The sequence below is a fragment of the Pleurodeles waltl genome, chromosome 2_1, assembly GCF_031143425.1.
Source record: "Pleurodeles waltl isolate 20211129_DDA chromosome 2_1, aPleWal1.hap1.20221129, whole genome shotgun sequence".
In the NCBI taxonomy this organism is placed as follows: Eukaryota; Metazoa; Chordata; class Amphibia; order Caudata; family Salamandridae; genus Pleurodeles; species Pleurodeles waltl.
The window spans coordinates 117,221,123-117,238,031 of record NC_090438.1 but is presented as its reverse complement, the minus strand read 5'-3'; the positions used below and the strand labels follow the sequence as shown (position 1 = coordinate 117,238,031).

The window sequence follows — 16,909 nt, the reverse complement described above, 5'->3', positions numbered from 1 at the left end:
TTTGGCATGGCACACAGTGTGCCATGTCATGTTTTCACTCATTGTAAAGAAATGGCTCCCTGTTGCAGTTACCCCCCACTTTTTGCCTGATACTAATGCTGACTTGACTGAGAAGTGTGCTGGGATCCTGCTAACCAGGCCCCAGCACCAGTGTTCTTTCACCTAAAATGTACCATTGTTTCCACAATTGGCACAACCCTGGCACCCAGGTAAGTCCTTTGTAACTGGTACCCCTGGTACCAAGGGCCCTGATGCCGGGGAAGGTCTCTAAGGGCTGCCGCATGTCTTATGCCACCCTAGGGACCCCTCACTCAGCACAGACACACTGCTTGCCAGCTTGTGCGTGCTGGTGGTGAGAAAATGATTAAGTCGACATGGCACTCCCCTCAGGGTGCCATGCCAACCTCACACTCCCCTCAGGGTGCCATGCCAACCTCACACTGCCTATGGCATAGGTAAGTCACCCCTCTAACAGGCCTTACAGCCCTAAGGCAGGGTGCACTATTCCACAGGTGAGGGCATAGGTGCATGAGCACTATGCCCCTACAGTGTCTAAGCAAAACCTTAGACATTGTAAGTGCAAGGTAGCCATAAGAGTATATGGTCTGGGAGTCTGCCAAAAACGAACTCCACAGCTCCATAATGGCTACACTGAATACTGGGAAGTTTGGTATCAAACTTCTCAGAATAATAAACCCACACTGATGCCATTGTTGGATTTATTAAAAAATGCACACAGAGGGCATCTTAGAGATGTCCCCTGTATTTTACCCAATTGTTCGTTGCACGACTGACTGGTCTGTGCCAGCCTGCTGCTGAGAGACTAGTTTCTGACCCCATGTGGTGAGAGCCTTTGTGCTCTTTGAGGACAGAAACAAAGCCTGCTCTGGGTGGAGGTGCTTCACACCTCCCCCCCCCCCCCCCCCCACCTTGCAGGAACTGTAACACCTAGCAGTGAGCCTCAAAGGCTCAGGCTGCGTGTTACAATGCCCCAGGGCACTCCAGCTAGTGGAGATGCCCGCCCCCTGGACACAGCCCCCACTTTTGGCAGCAAGTCCAGGAGAGATAATGAGAAAAACAAGGAGTCACTGGCCAGTCAGGACAGCCCCTAAGGTGTCCTGAGCTGAGGTGACTCTGACTTTTAGAAATCCTCCATCTTGCAGATGGAGGATTCCCCCAATAGGGCTAGGGATGTGCCCTCCTCCCCTCAGGGAGGAGGCACAAAGAGGGTGTAGCCACCCTCAGGGCTAGTAGCCATTGGCTACTAACCCCCCAGACCTAAACACACCCCTAAATTCAGTATTTAGGGGCTCCCCAGAACCTAGGAACTCAGATTCCTGCAACCTAAGAAGAAGAGGACTGCTAAGCTGAAAAACCCTGCAGAGAAGACGGAGACACCAACTGTTTTGGCCCCAGCTCTACCGGCCTGTCTCCCCACTTCTAAAGACACTGCTCCAGCGACGCTTTCCACAGGGACCAGCGACCTCTGAAGCCTCAGAGGACTGCCCTGTATCTAGAAGGACCAAGCACTCCATAGGACAGCAGCTCTGTTCACCAAAGACTGCAACTTTGCAACAAACAAGCAACTTTGAAACAACACGCGTTTCCCGCCGGAAGCGTGAGACTTGGCACTCTGCACCCGACGCCCCCGGCTCGACTTGTGGAGAACAATCACTTCAGGGAGGACTCCCCGGCGAATGCGAGACCGTGAGTAGCCAGAGTTGACCCCCCCCCCCCCCCGAACCCCCACAGCAACGCCTGCAGAGGGAATCCCGAGGCTCCCCCTGACCGCGACTGCCTGCTCCAAAGACCCGACACCTGGTAAAGGCACTGCATCCACAGCCCCCAGGACCTGAAGGATCCGACCTCCAGTGCAGGAGCAACCCCCAGGTGGCCCTCTCCCTTGCCCAGGTGGTGGCTACCCCGAGGAGCCCCCCCCCCCTTTGCCTGTCTGCATCGCTGAAGAGACCCCTTGGTCTCCCATTGCTTTCTATTGAAAACCCAACGCTTATTTGCACACTGCACCCGGCCGCCCCCGTGCCGCTGAGGGTGTACTTTCTGTGTGGACTTGTGTCCCCCCCGGTGCCCTACAAACCCCCCCTGGTCTGCCCTCCGAAGACGCGGGTACTTACCTGCTGGCAGACTGGAACCGGGGCACCCCCTTCTCCTTTGAAGCCTATGCGTTTTGGGCACCACTTTGACCTCTGCACCTGACCGGCCCTGAGCTGCTGGTGTGGTAACTTTGGGGTTGCTCTGAACCCCCAAAGGTGGGCTACCTTGGACCCAAACTTGAACCCCGTAGGTGGTTTACTTACCGGCAAAAACTAACAAACACTTACCTCCCCCAGGAACTGTTGAAAATTGCACTGTCTAGTTTTAAAATAGCTATATGCCATTTATGTGAAAACTGTATATGCTATTTTGCTAATTCAAAGTTCCTAAAGTACCTACCTGCAATACCTTTCATTTGAAGTATTACATGTAAATCTTGAACCTGTGGTTATCAAGTATTGGATCTTTCATAAATTCACATGCTTGAATCATCCCCGTCGTCGAAGTGGGAGTCCCACGGTACATAAAATAGCAATAATTAATAAATAAAAATGTTTTGCCATAGGCTATAATGGAGCCAGCAATTGCTCACATAGCCTATCCATGTCGTTTTGTGAAAAGACCCAAACCTGCCTGCTGTCCAATCAGGCACCAGCACCCTGTAGAACCTTCTCCAGAGAAGCTCCCTTCCTCAGATTTTCTACCGCACGTCGTGTGAAGGGAGTCTCCCTGAGCTCTGCTCAGTTTTTCTTCTACTTCAGAACTTTTTCTCTCAAAAGAGTTGAAAATATGTAGGATTCTTCTAGGAAAGGCCTTTTCCGCCCTTGCAAGACCTGTGGAAAGAAAAGGCTCCATGTGGATGACCCACATAAAGACTGTTTGTATTGTCTCTACCCACAACACCAGGTTAAGGACTGCAAAATATGTCGCACCTTCTCCACAAAGACCATCAGAGACCGTGAGGGCAGGCTCCTGACATGGTTACAGGACAAATCCTGTACTTCAGGTGAGGAGAGTGGGTCAGAGAGGCCACACAAAAGGTCCAGATCTGAGGACCTGGGCCACACAGAAAAATCCAGGAAGAGGCAGAAATCACATCATGGGAAGGGCTTACAGACTTCAGTCTCCTCTGAGCCTTCCTCTCCTCTTCAAAAGAAAGAGTCCTACCGTCTATCTCCTTCCTCAGAGCCTTCCACTTCTGGAAAAATGACTCTAAAAATCTGATCGACAACATTGTCGACGACCGTGACGACGACGACAGTACCAACAACTACCGTCTCCACTACATCGTCGACGAGACCGTTGTCAGCATCGACTACCTTAACATCGACGGTAAGGGATCCTATCCCCTCTCTCAAAACTCCGTCGACTAGTATAGTAAAAACATAATCGGTTACAACACCATCGACTATAACGCCAGCGACGCCATTGTCATCGGCGGTTTCACCATCGATGGAGACACCATCAAAGAAGTCATCCTCGACGACGACACTACCGGCGACGACACTACCGTCGACGAGACCATTGTCGATGGAAAAATCTGTACCATCCACGGCTGCATCAACTTTCACGCCATCCACAGCACTGGTGCCTAGTAGACAGATTGAGGCCACTCCTGCCTCTTCCAGGTCTCCAGATCTCCGAGCCATGGTCAGGATCAGATCTCTACCTACACCGGACATTTATCCAACTGACACATCTCCAAACAAGGTGTAGGCTTTAGTACCCAGTCATCTTCTTGACTGGGAGGAATCTGACGAAGGTCCATTCGGAGATGCACATAGCCCCTCGCAGCTACATGTCAAGTACCAAGATGAGGATGAAGAGGATGAATATGAACAATACCAACCATACTACTCTCATCAGGAACAATATTACAAAACACGAGAGCCTCAACACAGAGATACTGTACAAATGCCTTCCTCCTTAATCCAGGATTTACAATCCATGCTTCAGGATTATAGGAGAAGGTTCCCACTGGCAGCGGAAGATCAACCACCAGCGCCAGTCTCTCTGGTGACACCAGTTAATGTTCCTTCTCCTCCAGCTACTCCAAGATTGACATCCCACTCGGTGTTAGCTGCACCCCCCCAGAGATGAAGGTTCCACTTCAGGGGATGAGGAACAAGAAGGAGAAATTTCCACTCCACAACATCCTACCGAGGAATGGGATGATTACTTGGCCCCCACTCCTTCTCCACCACCACCTCACCCCTCTGATTCTCTGCCCGAGGACATAGGTGGTTTCCATAATCTTATGGACAGAGCCGCAGTACGTTTTCACCTTCCAACATCTGTCTCCCAGTCGGAATGTTTCCTACATGATTTCAAGGAGCAATTCCGATTATTGATTTCATATGGAGCGAGGGCACAAAGATTATGCGAAACCCGGCTACGGTTCCTCCAGTTCCACAAAAACTGGATAAGAAATACAAGGCAACCCAAGATTCTCCGGCATGCCTTACTGGCCATCCAAAGCCTGACTCAGTGATCTCACAGGCTGCTCAAAGGTGCTCCAAAAACCCATCGACGCCTATCTCTACTCCTCCAGACAAGGAAGGTCGAAGGCTGGACAATATAGGCAAGAGATTCTCCTCCATGTCTGCAATCACTGTCAGGGCAGCAAATTCTTTAGCGATTCTAGGTCGATATGACCGCCAAATGTGGTCCGACATGCAACCTTTCCTGGACCGTATCCCTGAAAATAAACAAGCAGAGGCACGAAAGATCCTACAGGAAGGTGAGCGTACGTCGGAAGAAATCATAGACTGCACTCTTGACATAGCCTCTACTGGTTTCCGCCAACTAGCGGGTGCCGCGGTCTTACGACGGCAAGGTTGGCTCAAGGCCACATCTTTTAGACCAGAAGTGCAGTCCCGAATCCTAGACATGCCTTACGATGGCGAATCTCTATTTGGCAAACATGTGGATGACGCACTTCAAGCCATCAAGACAGACACGGACACCGCCAAGTCCCTGAGTACCCTGCAGTACCGGAAACAGCTCTTTCGAGGGGCTAGAGGAAGAGACAATACCAGCAATCCCAGTACAGGCCTTCATACCATCAGCAGTACAGGCAATCATCGACTGCCTCCTATACCAGACAAGGAGGTAAACGAAGGCAGGGTTCGCAATCCAGAGACCAACCCAGAAAACAATGATCTTCTACAGGCACCGGCTATGCTCCCCCAATGCCCACGACATCAGCAAATAGGAGCAAATATTTCCAACTTTATCCAAGAGTGGAAGAAAATAACATCAGACAGATGGGTGATGGATATAGTGACAAGAGGTCATACCCTGGAATTCACACAAAAGCCACCGCTTCACCCACCAACATCAGGCAGGTCTCTCCACCTTCGTCTGCTTCAAGCGGAGGTATTCAGCCTTCTTGCCAAAGGGGCTATAGAGGCAGTTCCTGTGCAACAACGGGGTCTCGGATTCTACTCCCGGTTTTTCCTCATAAGGAAGAAGTCAGGAGAGTGGCGTCCTATATTAGACCTCAGGAAACTCAATAAGTTCCTTCGGAAACAATCCTTCCGGATGATCACACTGTCAGATATCTTGCACCTCCTGAATCCTGGAGATTTTATGACAACTCTAGATCTCCAGGACGCCTACTTCCACATACCGATACACCAAAAGCATCGCAAAGTCCTACCATTTGGCTTCAGATCAGCTCCGAGTATCTTCACGAAATGCCTTGCCCCGGTCGTGCTTCCCGCATGCAGGAGAGTTTTCCTGGGAACAGAATTAGACACTATCCAAAACAAGGCATATCTTACCCTAGCAAGGCAGCAGAAGCTGACCCAATTGGCTGTCACAATCTCCGCAAAAAAGTTAGTTTCAGTACGACTATTCAAATCGCTCCTGGGCATGATTTCCTCAGCCATAGTCCTAGTACGGCTAGCAAGACTCAAAATAAGGCCGCTGCAAGAACTGCAACTTCAATGGATCCAGTCGCAAGGATCCTTCGACGACTTAATAACTATCACACCAGAAATTCGGCAGGCGTTAGAATGGTGGTCTCACATCAACCACCTCTCCCACGGTCTTACTTTTCTGGCACCAATAACAGACTTTGTCATCACCACGGACGCCTCCTTGGAAGGATGGGGAGGCCACTTACAGGACATGCGCATTCAAGGCAGATGGTCCAAGCTCCAAAAAGAGATGCACATAAACCTGTTAGAGCTGAAGGCGATTCATCTCACGCTCAAAGCTTTTCTGCCACGCATCGCAGGATCATCAGTGTTAGTCAGAACAGACAACACAATAAGCATGTTTTACATCAACAAACAGGGAGGAACAAGATCCCTCTCCCTCTCCCTCTCAAGAGAAGCTCAGTCTCTCTGGAACTGGCTCACACTGAACAACGTCTGCCTCAGGGCGGAGCACCTGGCTGGGGTCAACAATGCTCTAGCGGACTCTCTCAGCAGGACGGACGACAACTGTCACGAGTGGGAACTCAACCAGGCCATACTCAAGGACATCTTCCAATGATGGGGTCGGCCGACCCTAGACTTGTTCACCACCAATCTGAACGCCAAATGCCAGTTTTACGCCAGTCGATACCCACTCCCGGGGTTGTGGGGAAATGCTCTTTTGATAAGATGGTCCGGGATCTTTGCATACACTTTTCCCCCCATTCCACTGATTCCCAGGCTCCTCAGGAAAATGAAGGCCGAATGCTGCAGGATCATTCTCTTAGCCCCCAAGTGGCTCAGGCAGTACTGGTACACGGAGCTCCTACTCCAGTCAGTAGCCAATCCAGTCCGCCTTCCTTGCAACCACAATCTTCTAACGAAGAATCTTACATCCCGACCCAACTTCGCTACACTTGCATGCTTGGCTCCTGAGTACAGAGAGTTCCACGATATGAACATTGATCAAGAATGTAGACTTATATTATCTAAGGCACGAGCAGAGAGCACGAACAAGACATACAAACTCAAATGGAAGAGATTCTGTGTTTGGTGCTCTCAGAATAATTTTCACCCATTTCAGATTAACCCTGAGCAAATTCTTTCTTACCTGCTCTCTCTCTCCAAAGCTGGTCTTTCCCATGCATCAGTCAAGATTCACCTAGCAGCTATAGCCTCTTACAGGCGTTCGGCTGACATGCCATCTATCGGCTCATCCAGAGTCATCAAAAAGTTTATGAAAGGGCTGTTCCGCACCTTTCCTCCGGTACGCTTACCTCCGCCAGAGTGGCATCTTAATATTGTCCTTTCCCAACTCATGAAAGCTCCTTTTGAACCCATTCATAGGGCGGAGCTCAAGTACATCACCTGTAAAGTGTCAACCTTGCTCGCTCTCACCTCCACCAGGAGAGTCAGTGATATACAGGCGTTCACTACTAAAAAACCCTTTTTGGTTTTCTCTGAAGACTTCGTTATGCTCCGAACCAATCCCAAATATATTCCCAAGGTTCCATCTTCGTTCCACCTCAATGAACCCGTTATTATACGAACCTTTTTTCCAAACCATACTACGATTGCAGCGAAAACTCTCCACTCTTTGGACATCAAACGATGCCTAAAATTTTATCTCCAAAGTACCAAACACATCAGAAAATCAGACCAACTCCTAGTATCTTATTCTCTGGGACGACAGGGAACAGGATTAACCAAGGCCACTATAGCCGATGGATTTCTTCGACAATCCAATTTTGTCACACCAAGGCAGGAAAACCGTTGACTAGGCGCCCGAGAGCCCACTGCACAAGAGCAGTCTCCACATCGGCTGCTTTGTTTCAAGGTATTGCCCTTGATCAAATTTGCCAGGCTGCGACATGGAAAACTACGCACTCCTTTACGCAGCACTATTGTTTGGAGTCATCACAAAGAACAGAATCTCTAGTAGGACAAGCTGTTCTATGCCATCTCTTTCATTAAGTTGAGACCTTTTCTTAGTTATAGACATATGGTTTGAAATGCAAATAACCATGTTTTCTATTATGCTTCCATGTGAATATGTAAGGTGTATGCATGTATCTATAGATATGTGTGTATATATATATATATATATATATATGTGTGTGTATATATATATATATATATATATATATTTATATCGGTATTTACAGCATGAATTTCAGTATTGATGTACACGTACTTAAATTATCTGTATTCCTTCGTAACTCACGATCAGAAATGTATGAGTTTACTATGATTATTATTATGATTTTTATTGAAGATAGAGGGTCTTCATGCTCGCACCCTCCATCCACGCTGGATACAATGTTTATCAACCATACTGCTGTCTATTCAGATTCAAGCATGTGAATTTATGAAAGATCCAATACTGGATAAGAAAACAAGTTACTTACCTGTAACTACAGTTATCCAGTATTGGTATCTTTCATAAATTCACATGCGACCCACCCTCCTCCCCTTTGATGCTCACATTTCCTCTCAGGTTCTAATTTTCACTCTTTCTGGAAAATCTGAGGAAGGGAGCTTCTCTGGAGAAGGTTCTAGAGGGTGCTGGTGCCTGATTGGACAAGCAGGCAGGTTTGGGTCTTTTCACAAAAGGACATGGATAGGCTATGTGAGCAATTGCTGGCTCCATTATAGCCTATGGCAAAAAAAAATATATTTATTAATTATTGCTATTTTATGTACCGTGGGACTCCCACTTCGACGACGGGGATGATTCAAGCATGTGAATTTATGAAAGATACCAATACTGGATAACTGTAGTTACAGGTAAGTAACTTGTTTTCTTCTTAAAATAAACTAAGAAAAGATATATTTCTATACAAAAACCTATTGGCCTGGAATTGTCTCTGAGTGTGTGTTCCTCATTTATTGCCTGTGTGTGTACAACAAATGCTTAACACTACTCCTTTGATAAGCCTACTGCTCGACCACTCTACCACAAAATAAAGCATTAGAATTATCTCTTTTTGCCACTATCTTACCTCTAAGGGGAACCCTTGGACTCTGTGCATACTATTCCTTACTTTGAAATAGTGCATACAGAGCCAACTTCCTACACTCATGGTTTGCACAATGACATGCAGTCTGCATGTAATTTGTATGGGGTCCCCTTAGAGTCGCATAATACATGCTGCAGCCCTTCGGGCACCCTCTTTACTACCCAGGCTCTAGGTACCTGGGGTACCATTTATAGGGACTTACAGGGGTGCTAAAGTGCATGTCAATTGTACACAATTTGTTTTTTGTTTTTAGGGGAAAGAACACTGAAGCCTGGTTAGCAGGCTTCAGTGCACTGTTGAAAACCAGCAGTTCAAAATGGGAACAAAAAGTGGGGGGGATAACCTGAAAAAAGTCTGGCTTCCTACATCCCCACCTTCTCCAAAAGAAATTCAAAAACATTTTTTCTAACTCAAAACCATCTTTTCTGATATAAATACACATTAAAGCAAGGGTGTAGATCTTTTTGAACAGTCCAAAGGAAGAACCCCGATTTATGTGTGACCCATGAAGGCATTTCATATTTTAGAAACATTTCTTGAGAACCAGCAGATGATGGTAGTTTTCTTCCTGAAAATAATGGATCTCCATGTGTAGAAGTTAATGAATCCATAGAACTTTATTTTTTTTGTTAAATAATTTAGTCTTCATCTGGTCTATCCTGGTCCTGTTATTTATACAGCCATAACTTTGCAAATGTCTCTGACTATTAGTCTGTTGTATGCAGATTTGTCTATTGTTATGGCTCGTTTACTGTGTTAAAGCATACATTTATGGTGTAACATTTTTGTAAGCATCTTAATGCTGATTATAGCTACTGAGTAAACATATGAAAACATAAAACTTGTTCGTCAACAGTTGAATCATAATTTTAGCTTGGTTTTTAATTTTGCCAATACTTGGAGTACTTTATAATTACAAATAAAATGTTTGCATTTCAGATGCTACCTTTGAAAATGCATCATTGTACAGCGCTGCAGAGTCCGCAACAAGTTTGGTAAGTTATGCAAGTCTTTTACCATTACTAATGCATGTCAATAGTTTGAGCTACTGTAATGCCCCTCTGCCCATTACTCTTTCCACCCACCCCACCTCACGTTTGTGTCTTCATGTAGGTTAGTGAAGAGTAGGTGGACCATGATATAGCGGGTCATCCAGGCATGCAACTGTGTTGTATTCCTGGTCCTTCTACGCAGTTTACTGATTTCGAAATATGAGTAGTTGCAATGATGGCGTCCAAAGTAATAAGACAGGAAAATAGCTCAATAGGTTAAGCTGCTGATGCTGTGAACTGTGCACCATGCAGGTTGCTGAATGAAGTCCTGGCAGAGCAGACTCAGCCTTTAATCCCTCTGAGAATAATAAAAGTAGAATTCAGTAGGTCCATGACCTCTGATCATTGTAAAACAAATACAAATCTGGCTGAGCAGGCACCATGCACAAAATGCTTTTTGCAAGAAGATACATAATGTTTGTAATTAAGATAGTTTTCTGAAGGAGTGACTTTTGGAGTTGGCAGTTTAATTTGCTGTTACAACTTTAAGATTTAAATAGAAAAATTAGTTATTTCAAAGTAACCTGCTACAGTAATGTTCACCTAGATATTGAATACATATTGTTTTGCAAAAATGCGGTTGGCAAAAACATGAATAATTACATTCTTAGCTGATTATAAATGTTTACTTTTCTCATGTCATGTTACTACTCTTTAGTGTTTAGTTTCTTCCCTTGTTGTCTGGTTCTCCTATATCTTATACAGATACTCCTCCAAGGGCAGCTTCTCCACTAAGGCGGAGGAGCGTTGCACCAGTGGATTGTGGGAAAGGGACAAAAACTAACGTTACGCTATTATTATTTTATTTTTCCTGGGAGAAAGGGCTGGGCGGGAGGGAGGGGGCTGGAGGTGTTTTATGTGCACTATAAAGTGCACATGTCTGTTTGAATGGCTGTGTTGGGCTGGCCAAACAGATGTGCACTCTGCATGTTCTCCACCCGGCTGCATTGCACAGCCGAATGGAGAACATGCCTAGGCTCCCACTACCTGTCTGAGCATCGAAGCAGGCGGCTTAGACCAATCACAATGCTAGAGTAAGAAGAAAATACATTGATAATTCAGCGTAATTATAATGTAACCCATTTGGTCACACAGTAAATCTTGGAGGTGGGAATGCAAGTTTAAAGGATTTATTGCAGGTTCAAAGCCAGATTTATATAAATGAATCTCAGAAATAAACTGTACAAGTACAAAATCTAAAAAGTGAATAAAAGCATCTAATAAAGTTAAATCATACGAGCATGAAACATACCAATATTTCAGTAACAACAATACAAAGAAGTACCTGATGGCCAGACTCTTAATCACGATTCTCCTACCAAACCTTTGAAACTAATAAAGTCTAAATAGGCTATGTAAAGGGAAACCTAAGGCTTCTCCAATGATGAGAATGAGATTATGATCTGGAATGTGTCTGCATAACAAACTTAATAGAAGCTCTGCAAGGGAAATGTTGGTAGCGTAAAACCACTCCAGCCAAGGTGGAATAGAGAGGTCTGTACCGCTCTAAAGGTCTGCTCTAGTAGTCAAAGGGCAACATAACCAACTAAACACCACTTTTAGCCTTGCAGAACATTTGTGAATTGATGCCATCTTCTCCAGTAACTTTCCACCTTACACACCCAAATTTTGATTCCCAAGCCCAATTACACTTCCATCTCACACCCCGAATATCAGGACAGTCTCTGGCACATCCCATATCCAGGAACTCAGAAAGGAGTACATCTTCACATTCTTCTTGTTAGCGCTTTCCGTCCTTGGCAACACATTCTCCCATACTCTTTTTATCTTAACTAACAAAGGGCTTTTCCTTATCTGTAGATCCTTGCAACAGTACCTTCAAAAATAATTAAGCAATACAGCAAACTCCAAGTTGAAGATAAATCCTCGATAAACATTTCAGGCCTCAACTCCAGCCAACCTAACATAGAATTCAGTGTACATTCGAGTAAATGGTTATTCATGCATTTCCCATAAGTACATTAAATGCTGAATACCCATAAAAGCATATCATTAGTTAAAATATCATGAGGCCGATAAATTGAATAACCTTGCCTACATGTGACGTGCATATATTTTTCTACCCTTCTACAAATGCTTCCACTTTGATTATATGGTATTCAGTGCACCAGGTTTACATGAATACACGTAGCATGGTGCAGAGACTATAATTTAATTGCCCTTGCTGTAACGCATAATTGCCCAGCCAAGTTATATGCTCTCCTATCCTATATGGATTTGGTTAGCTTCTTGTCTGTCCTGCCTGTCACCCCTATGTTGGCTTCCCATTCATGTTACTTCAAATTCAAGGTACAGTAACTGTTTTAGGCACTTTACAGACTGAGGGACAGTTGTGCAGAGCTCTTTGCTGGTCAGGATGAACAATAATTTTTCAAAGGTATTGGCCTTGTTGCTTTTACCTTTGGAAAGAAAATCAGAATATTTGTGTGACAAAACTGAAGGCACTTCCTTGCCCATTATGAGGAGACCCATGAAAAGACCCATTTTGGTCTGGCTAAGACCACCTCGATCTGTTCAGGGTGTAGTTCCCACCCATGGCCTTCTAGCAGTTAGAAGGCCTCACACCATAGGGTCCACAGTCCCACACCAGCCTGTCTGTTGATGTATGGGGATTTTGACTTATGGGACCTGAATGGTGCTCATAGTTGGAAGGGAGAACTGCCGCTCCAGCACATGAGATGCTGCTTTGACACAGACCAAAAAAACCTGAGCTGCCTATTTTGCCCATACAGACTCCACAGCCCAGAAAGAAGGTGCTAGGGGTCAAGGTAGTTTGTGTTCCAGGCTTGAAAGGGTTAACCCACCTCACAGTTGGAAACGCCCGTCCCCAACATAGGTGCAAGTGAACCAATTTAAATATCTCCACCTAGCAGAGAAACTACGTCCGTGTTGGAGCCACTGTCATCTCGGGCAGCATTGGAGCACCCTCATCCCCCATGTGCCCTTTGGAACCAACCCAATGCACAACGGTCTGAACAGATGTAATCCTGGGAGAGTCAGAAAGCTCAGTCAGTCTCTGAAGAGGAGAAAAAAAGGCTTTCATACAGGTTATATCCAGTGCATCATGTGTTAAGGTTAATATGTGTGTTGAAGTGAGAAGGCGTTTTTTGGCATTGATAATATAGCCCAAGTCATGGAGTAGTCATCCTGCACCAAAGCTGTTCCTTGACCAGCATCTTAGACTCTTCATTTACCTGCCAGTTGTCCAACTATGAAAATACATGGTCTCTTGACAGTCTCAGTGAAGCCATTCCAAATGCCAGCACTTCTGTAAACGCAAGGAACAGTAGTCCACCCAAATGACCAAACCTTGAACTGCTGTGAACCGTATGTGTTGAGTGTGTGAAAGATTTAAAAAAAAAAAAATAGGCATCCTGATAATCCAGTCCCCCGTTTTCATGCCTTGTAAAGCGGGACTCTGGAAGGGCATCATGAATTTGTACTTCCAAATGTACAAGTTCAGAAACCAGAGGTTCAGGATTTTTCTCAGACCACTGTTTTTTTTTTTTTTTGTGAGCAAGAGGTTAAAAGAATGGAATTCCATGCCCCTTTCTGCCAGAGTGATCACCTCTGTGTACTTTGTTCTGTACAGAAAGTATCACATGCAGATTTTGTGAAGAAAACATCATCTGGCAGAAAATATAGCCTCAATTTTGGCAGTTCTGCCAAATCCCTGTCCAAGCTGACTATTTTTGTTGGTGAAATAATGCTAAACCTACAGATAGCGTAGGTGAGGCAGGCAGTCTGTCCTTTAGGAACATTTGTTTTCCTCTTTTAAAAGGCCAATGATCCAAGCGTCACTCCTTTTAGGTACTGATTAGTTAAGACTTCCTTTAATTGCATATTGGGTACTTCCTTGACCAAAATATGTTACCAGGACATATATTTAAGTAAGTTGAAGTAAGCAATTCTGAATAATATTAACATGTACTTTGATATTGTTTGAGTAAATTAGTGGTCAGAGAGTACATATTAATCGTCACATACTTATATTTTAATGCAGTTGAAAACAAATTAAGGCCTCTATATAATTAACTGGGTAGTAGAGAACTTGGACCAGCTAACACAGGTTTTGTCCCTTAGTGGTGTTTAGGTCTGGGGCTTTTTAATAATAAGACAGTTTGTACGTCAAAAATGGCCACATCGATTGTAGGTAAGCCATTTTAGTCTGTCCTTGTAGTCCTAATCGTATTTTCAGGTAGTAGAGATCCATGCTTGTTTAACGGTGAAATGACCTTCACAATACTTTTGTAAGAGTGAGGAACATCTATCATTAGTAGCGGTCTGTCTGGTCCTTGCAGTCCAGTCAAAAGTGTATGAAAACTTGGGGATACACTGTTTAGTGCTGTAGCACACTTCTAAACATTTTTTAACGTTTTCCTACGTGTGATTCATTAGCATCATCCACTTCAGTCAGTTATACAAACAGTAAGGTACATAGTTTAGCTGGTTATGCTTATGGCGTTTGCTGACCACACGTGGTAATGATGGAACCATGATACCAGTCTTTGCTGGTGGCAATTTTCCACTCTGTGTTGTCTTGTGTAAATTGCTTGATGAACACTGATAGCTTTTATTGGTTTAGATGGCTGTCATAGTAATTTGTCTGCTAAATTGCATATGATTGGAAATGTACATTGTTTTATTTATGTGGAGGGATCATTAAAACCAAGTGACAATAAATGATTCTAGGGTGCATTTCAAGCCTCCGACCCCACCAAGTAGAGCAGGTATGCTTCAAAATAGGTTTAAACCAATAGTTCTGCACATGAAACATCTTCACTGTTGGCAATTGTAGTGTTTTATGGTTGTGCCATTATATTTATTTGAGTGTTCAGTTTGTTTCATTCACATCTCTGTTAAACAAAGTTTGTCTTTAAAGTCTCTTCAAGAAGGACGACCCCGTTCAGTGTCCTCCCAAGATGGAATTGCTTCATACAGCTATTCCCAGGAGGTAACTTTTGTTTTATATGTATATTTTTAAATTATTACACTTTTGCAGTCCATTGGTCATATAAAATAGAGCACCAGGTCATTTTTAATGTTTTTGTTTTCTTTAATTGGGTGGCATGAATACATATTTTACTGTGTAGCATTTTCAAGTGTGCATTTCTAATGGTTATTTTTCTCCTGCAGATTCAAGATGTATCTAATCAGTACAGGTACTTACTGGTCAATCTATGCAAGGCCACCAACAGGTGCCAGAGAAGCTCCACCAATTGTCTCTGGGAACTGCACCATATATCTCATCCGCTTTTCTTGTTTGCCCATTTTCTTCGTTCCTATTTTGTGTGCACACCCAGATGACTTTCGAAAATTGCAATTTTTAAGGATCCTTTTGAACGAACTAGAAAGAAGCATGTTTCTGAAGAAAGTAGCTGCTGGTTAATATGTTTGTTGTCTTAACCTTGCAGCATCTGCAAGTCTGTACTGCATAGTCCTTAAAAAGATCTCCATGGTGTGTAACATCCCCTCCCAAAGCTTGTGGGAGGGTCTCAATGCCTCGGAAACCTTAACTTGTTACAGGCTGCTTAAAGCCTGTGACATTGCTGGGGAATCTGAGTAAAGATAAAGATTGTTGCATTAACACTGACTTATTAAGGGCAACACTTTCCATTGGAGCGCACTGAACCTTTTTACTTGTCTGAGTGTAGCTTAAGTCTAGTGATGGGAGTCAGACTAGCAGCAGGTTTCATCACTTGTTTTCTGATACAAACTGTCACCTAGAGCTGAATTTCTTGAAGCGAGGAACAGTTATGAATCTGAGAGACAACTTGCAGGTTTCTCATGGTGTTGTAAGACTTCAGACACTGGAAAGTGTCAACTTTTTTGTGCTGTCCAGTGTAATATGTAGATTGAGTTAAAATGTATCGAAAATGCAGTATGTTGCCAGTGCAGTGCTCAAAAAGTGGGAGATGCATTGTCCATGTCTCATGCCTAGAAGAGCACATGTGTGTTGGGTTGGCAATATTTGGCCCAGTCCAGTAAACTTTCCCTGGCATAATCAGCCGTGGATGGCCTGTAGTGCTAGTTTCTGTGACAAGGGCTCAGTAATTTAGAAGTCTTTGTGAGTGGGTTTATGCAAAAACTGGTTTCACAGTAGTAGATTTTAGTAGCTCCAGTGTGAGCTGAGCATCTAATACAATGTGCCTGATAATCAGTTTTGTCCCATATAGATGAATCTTGCCCAGTTTTGAGGACCAGATGCTGGCCGACCACCTACTGATTTGCCCTTTACTTCAAAAAGATGTCTTTGCAGGATTCAGCCTTGGTCAGATTTAAAACATCGGACTTTTGTTGGCCATCTTAATCATCCTTCATCCTTAAGCAAGCTTCAGTTTTCTACTTTTATCAGCTTGAGTCCTTCTCCTCCTAAATTCCATGTGCTGCATTCTGACACAGATCTAACAAATGCTGTAACATACTATTTTCATAGATTTTGATGCAGTTTCTCAATTGTCTGATTTGTCCTGCATTTGGGATGGCACTCAACATTCCATTTGAATTTTCTTTCATATGCTTATCTCTTTTCAAAAGTTGATCATGTTCCATCCTATTTTCCAGGGATGTGAAGCCTGATGACCCACCCACCTCAAATCAAGAAATCGTGGTGGTAGTTTTCTGGATGTTAATTGACATCACTTCATAATTTTCAGTGATTTTTCTTTGTTGGCCACATACAGCTGCTTCTGTGACCGTTTTCGGAAAATTCTTTTGAGAATCCTCACATTTTTGGTAACCCCACAACCCATATGAAAGTGGCTCTTGGGTAGCCCTCAAATCTAGAGTTGGGCATATTGTTTTTACTTTTCCCTGACTGCCATACTCTTAGGCCATCAAG

At 44.3% G+C, this 16,909-nt stretch overlaps 1 protein-coding gene across 1 annotated transcript in view; it reads left to right on the top strand.

Annotated features, from left to right (window-relative positions):
* Window positions 1–16,909, top strand: part of LOC138259421 (UDP-N-acetylglucosamine transferase subunit ALG13-like) — a 790,124-nt gene that overhangs the window by 575,481 nt on the left and 197,734 nt on the right. Inside the window, exons 18-19 of the mRNA XM_069207173.1 lie at window positions 9,935–9,990; window positions 14,951–15,031. Of these exons, the coding sequence (XP_069063274.1) occupies window positions 9,935–9,990; window positions 14,951–15,031 (137 nt within the window). The remainder of the gene's footprint in view (window positions 1–9,934; window positions 9,991–14,950; window positions 15,032–16,909) is intronic.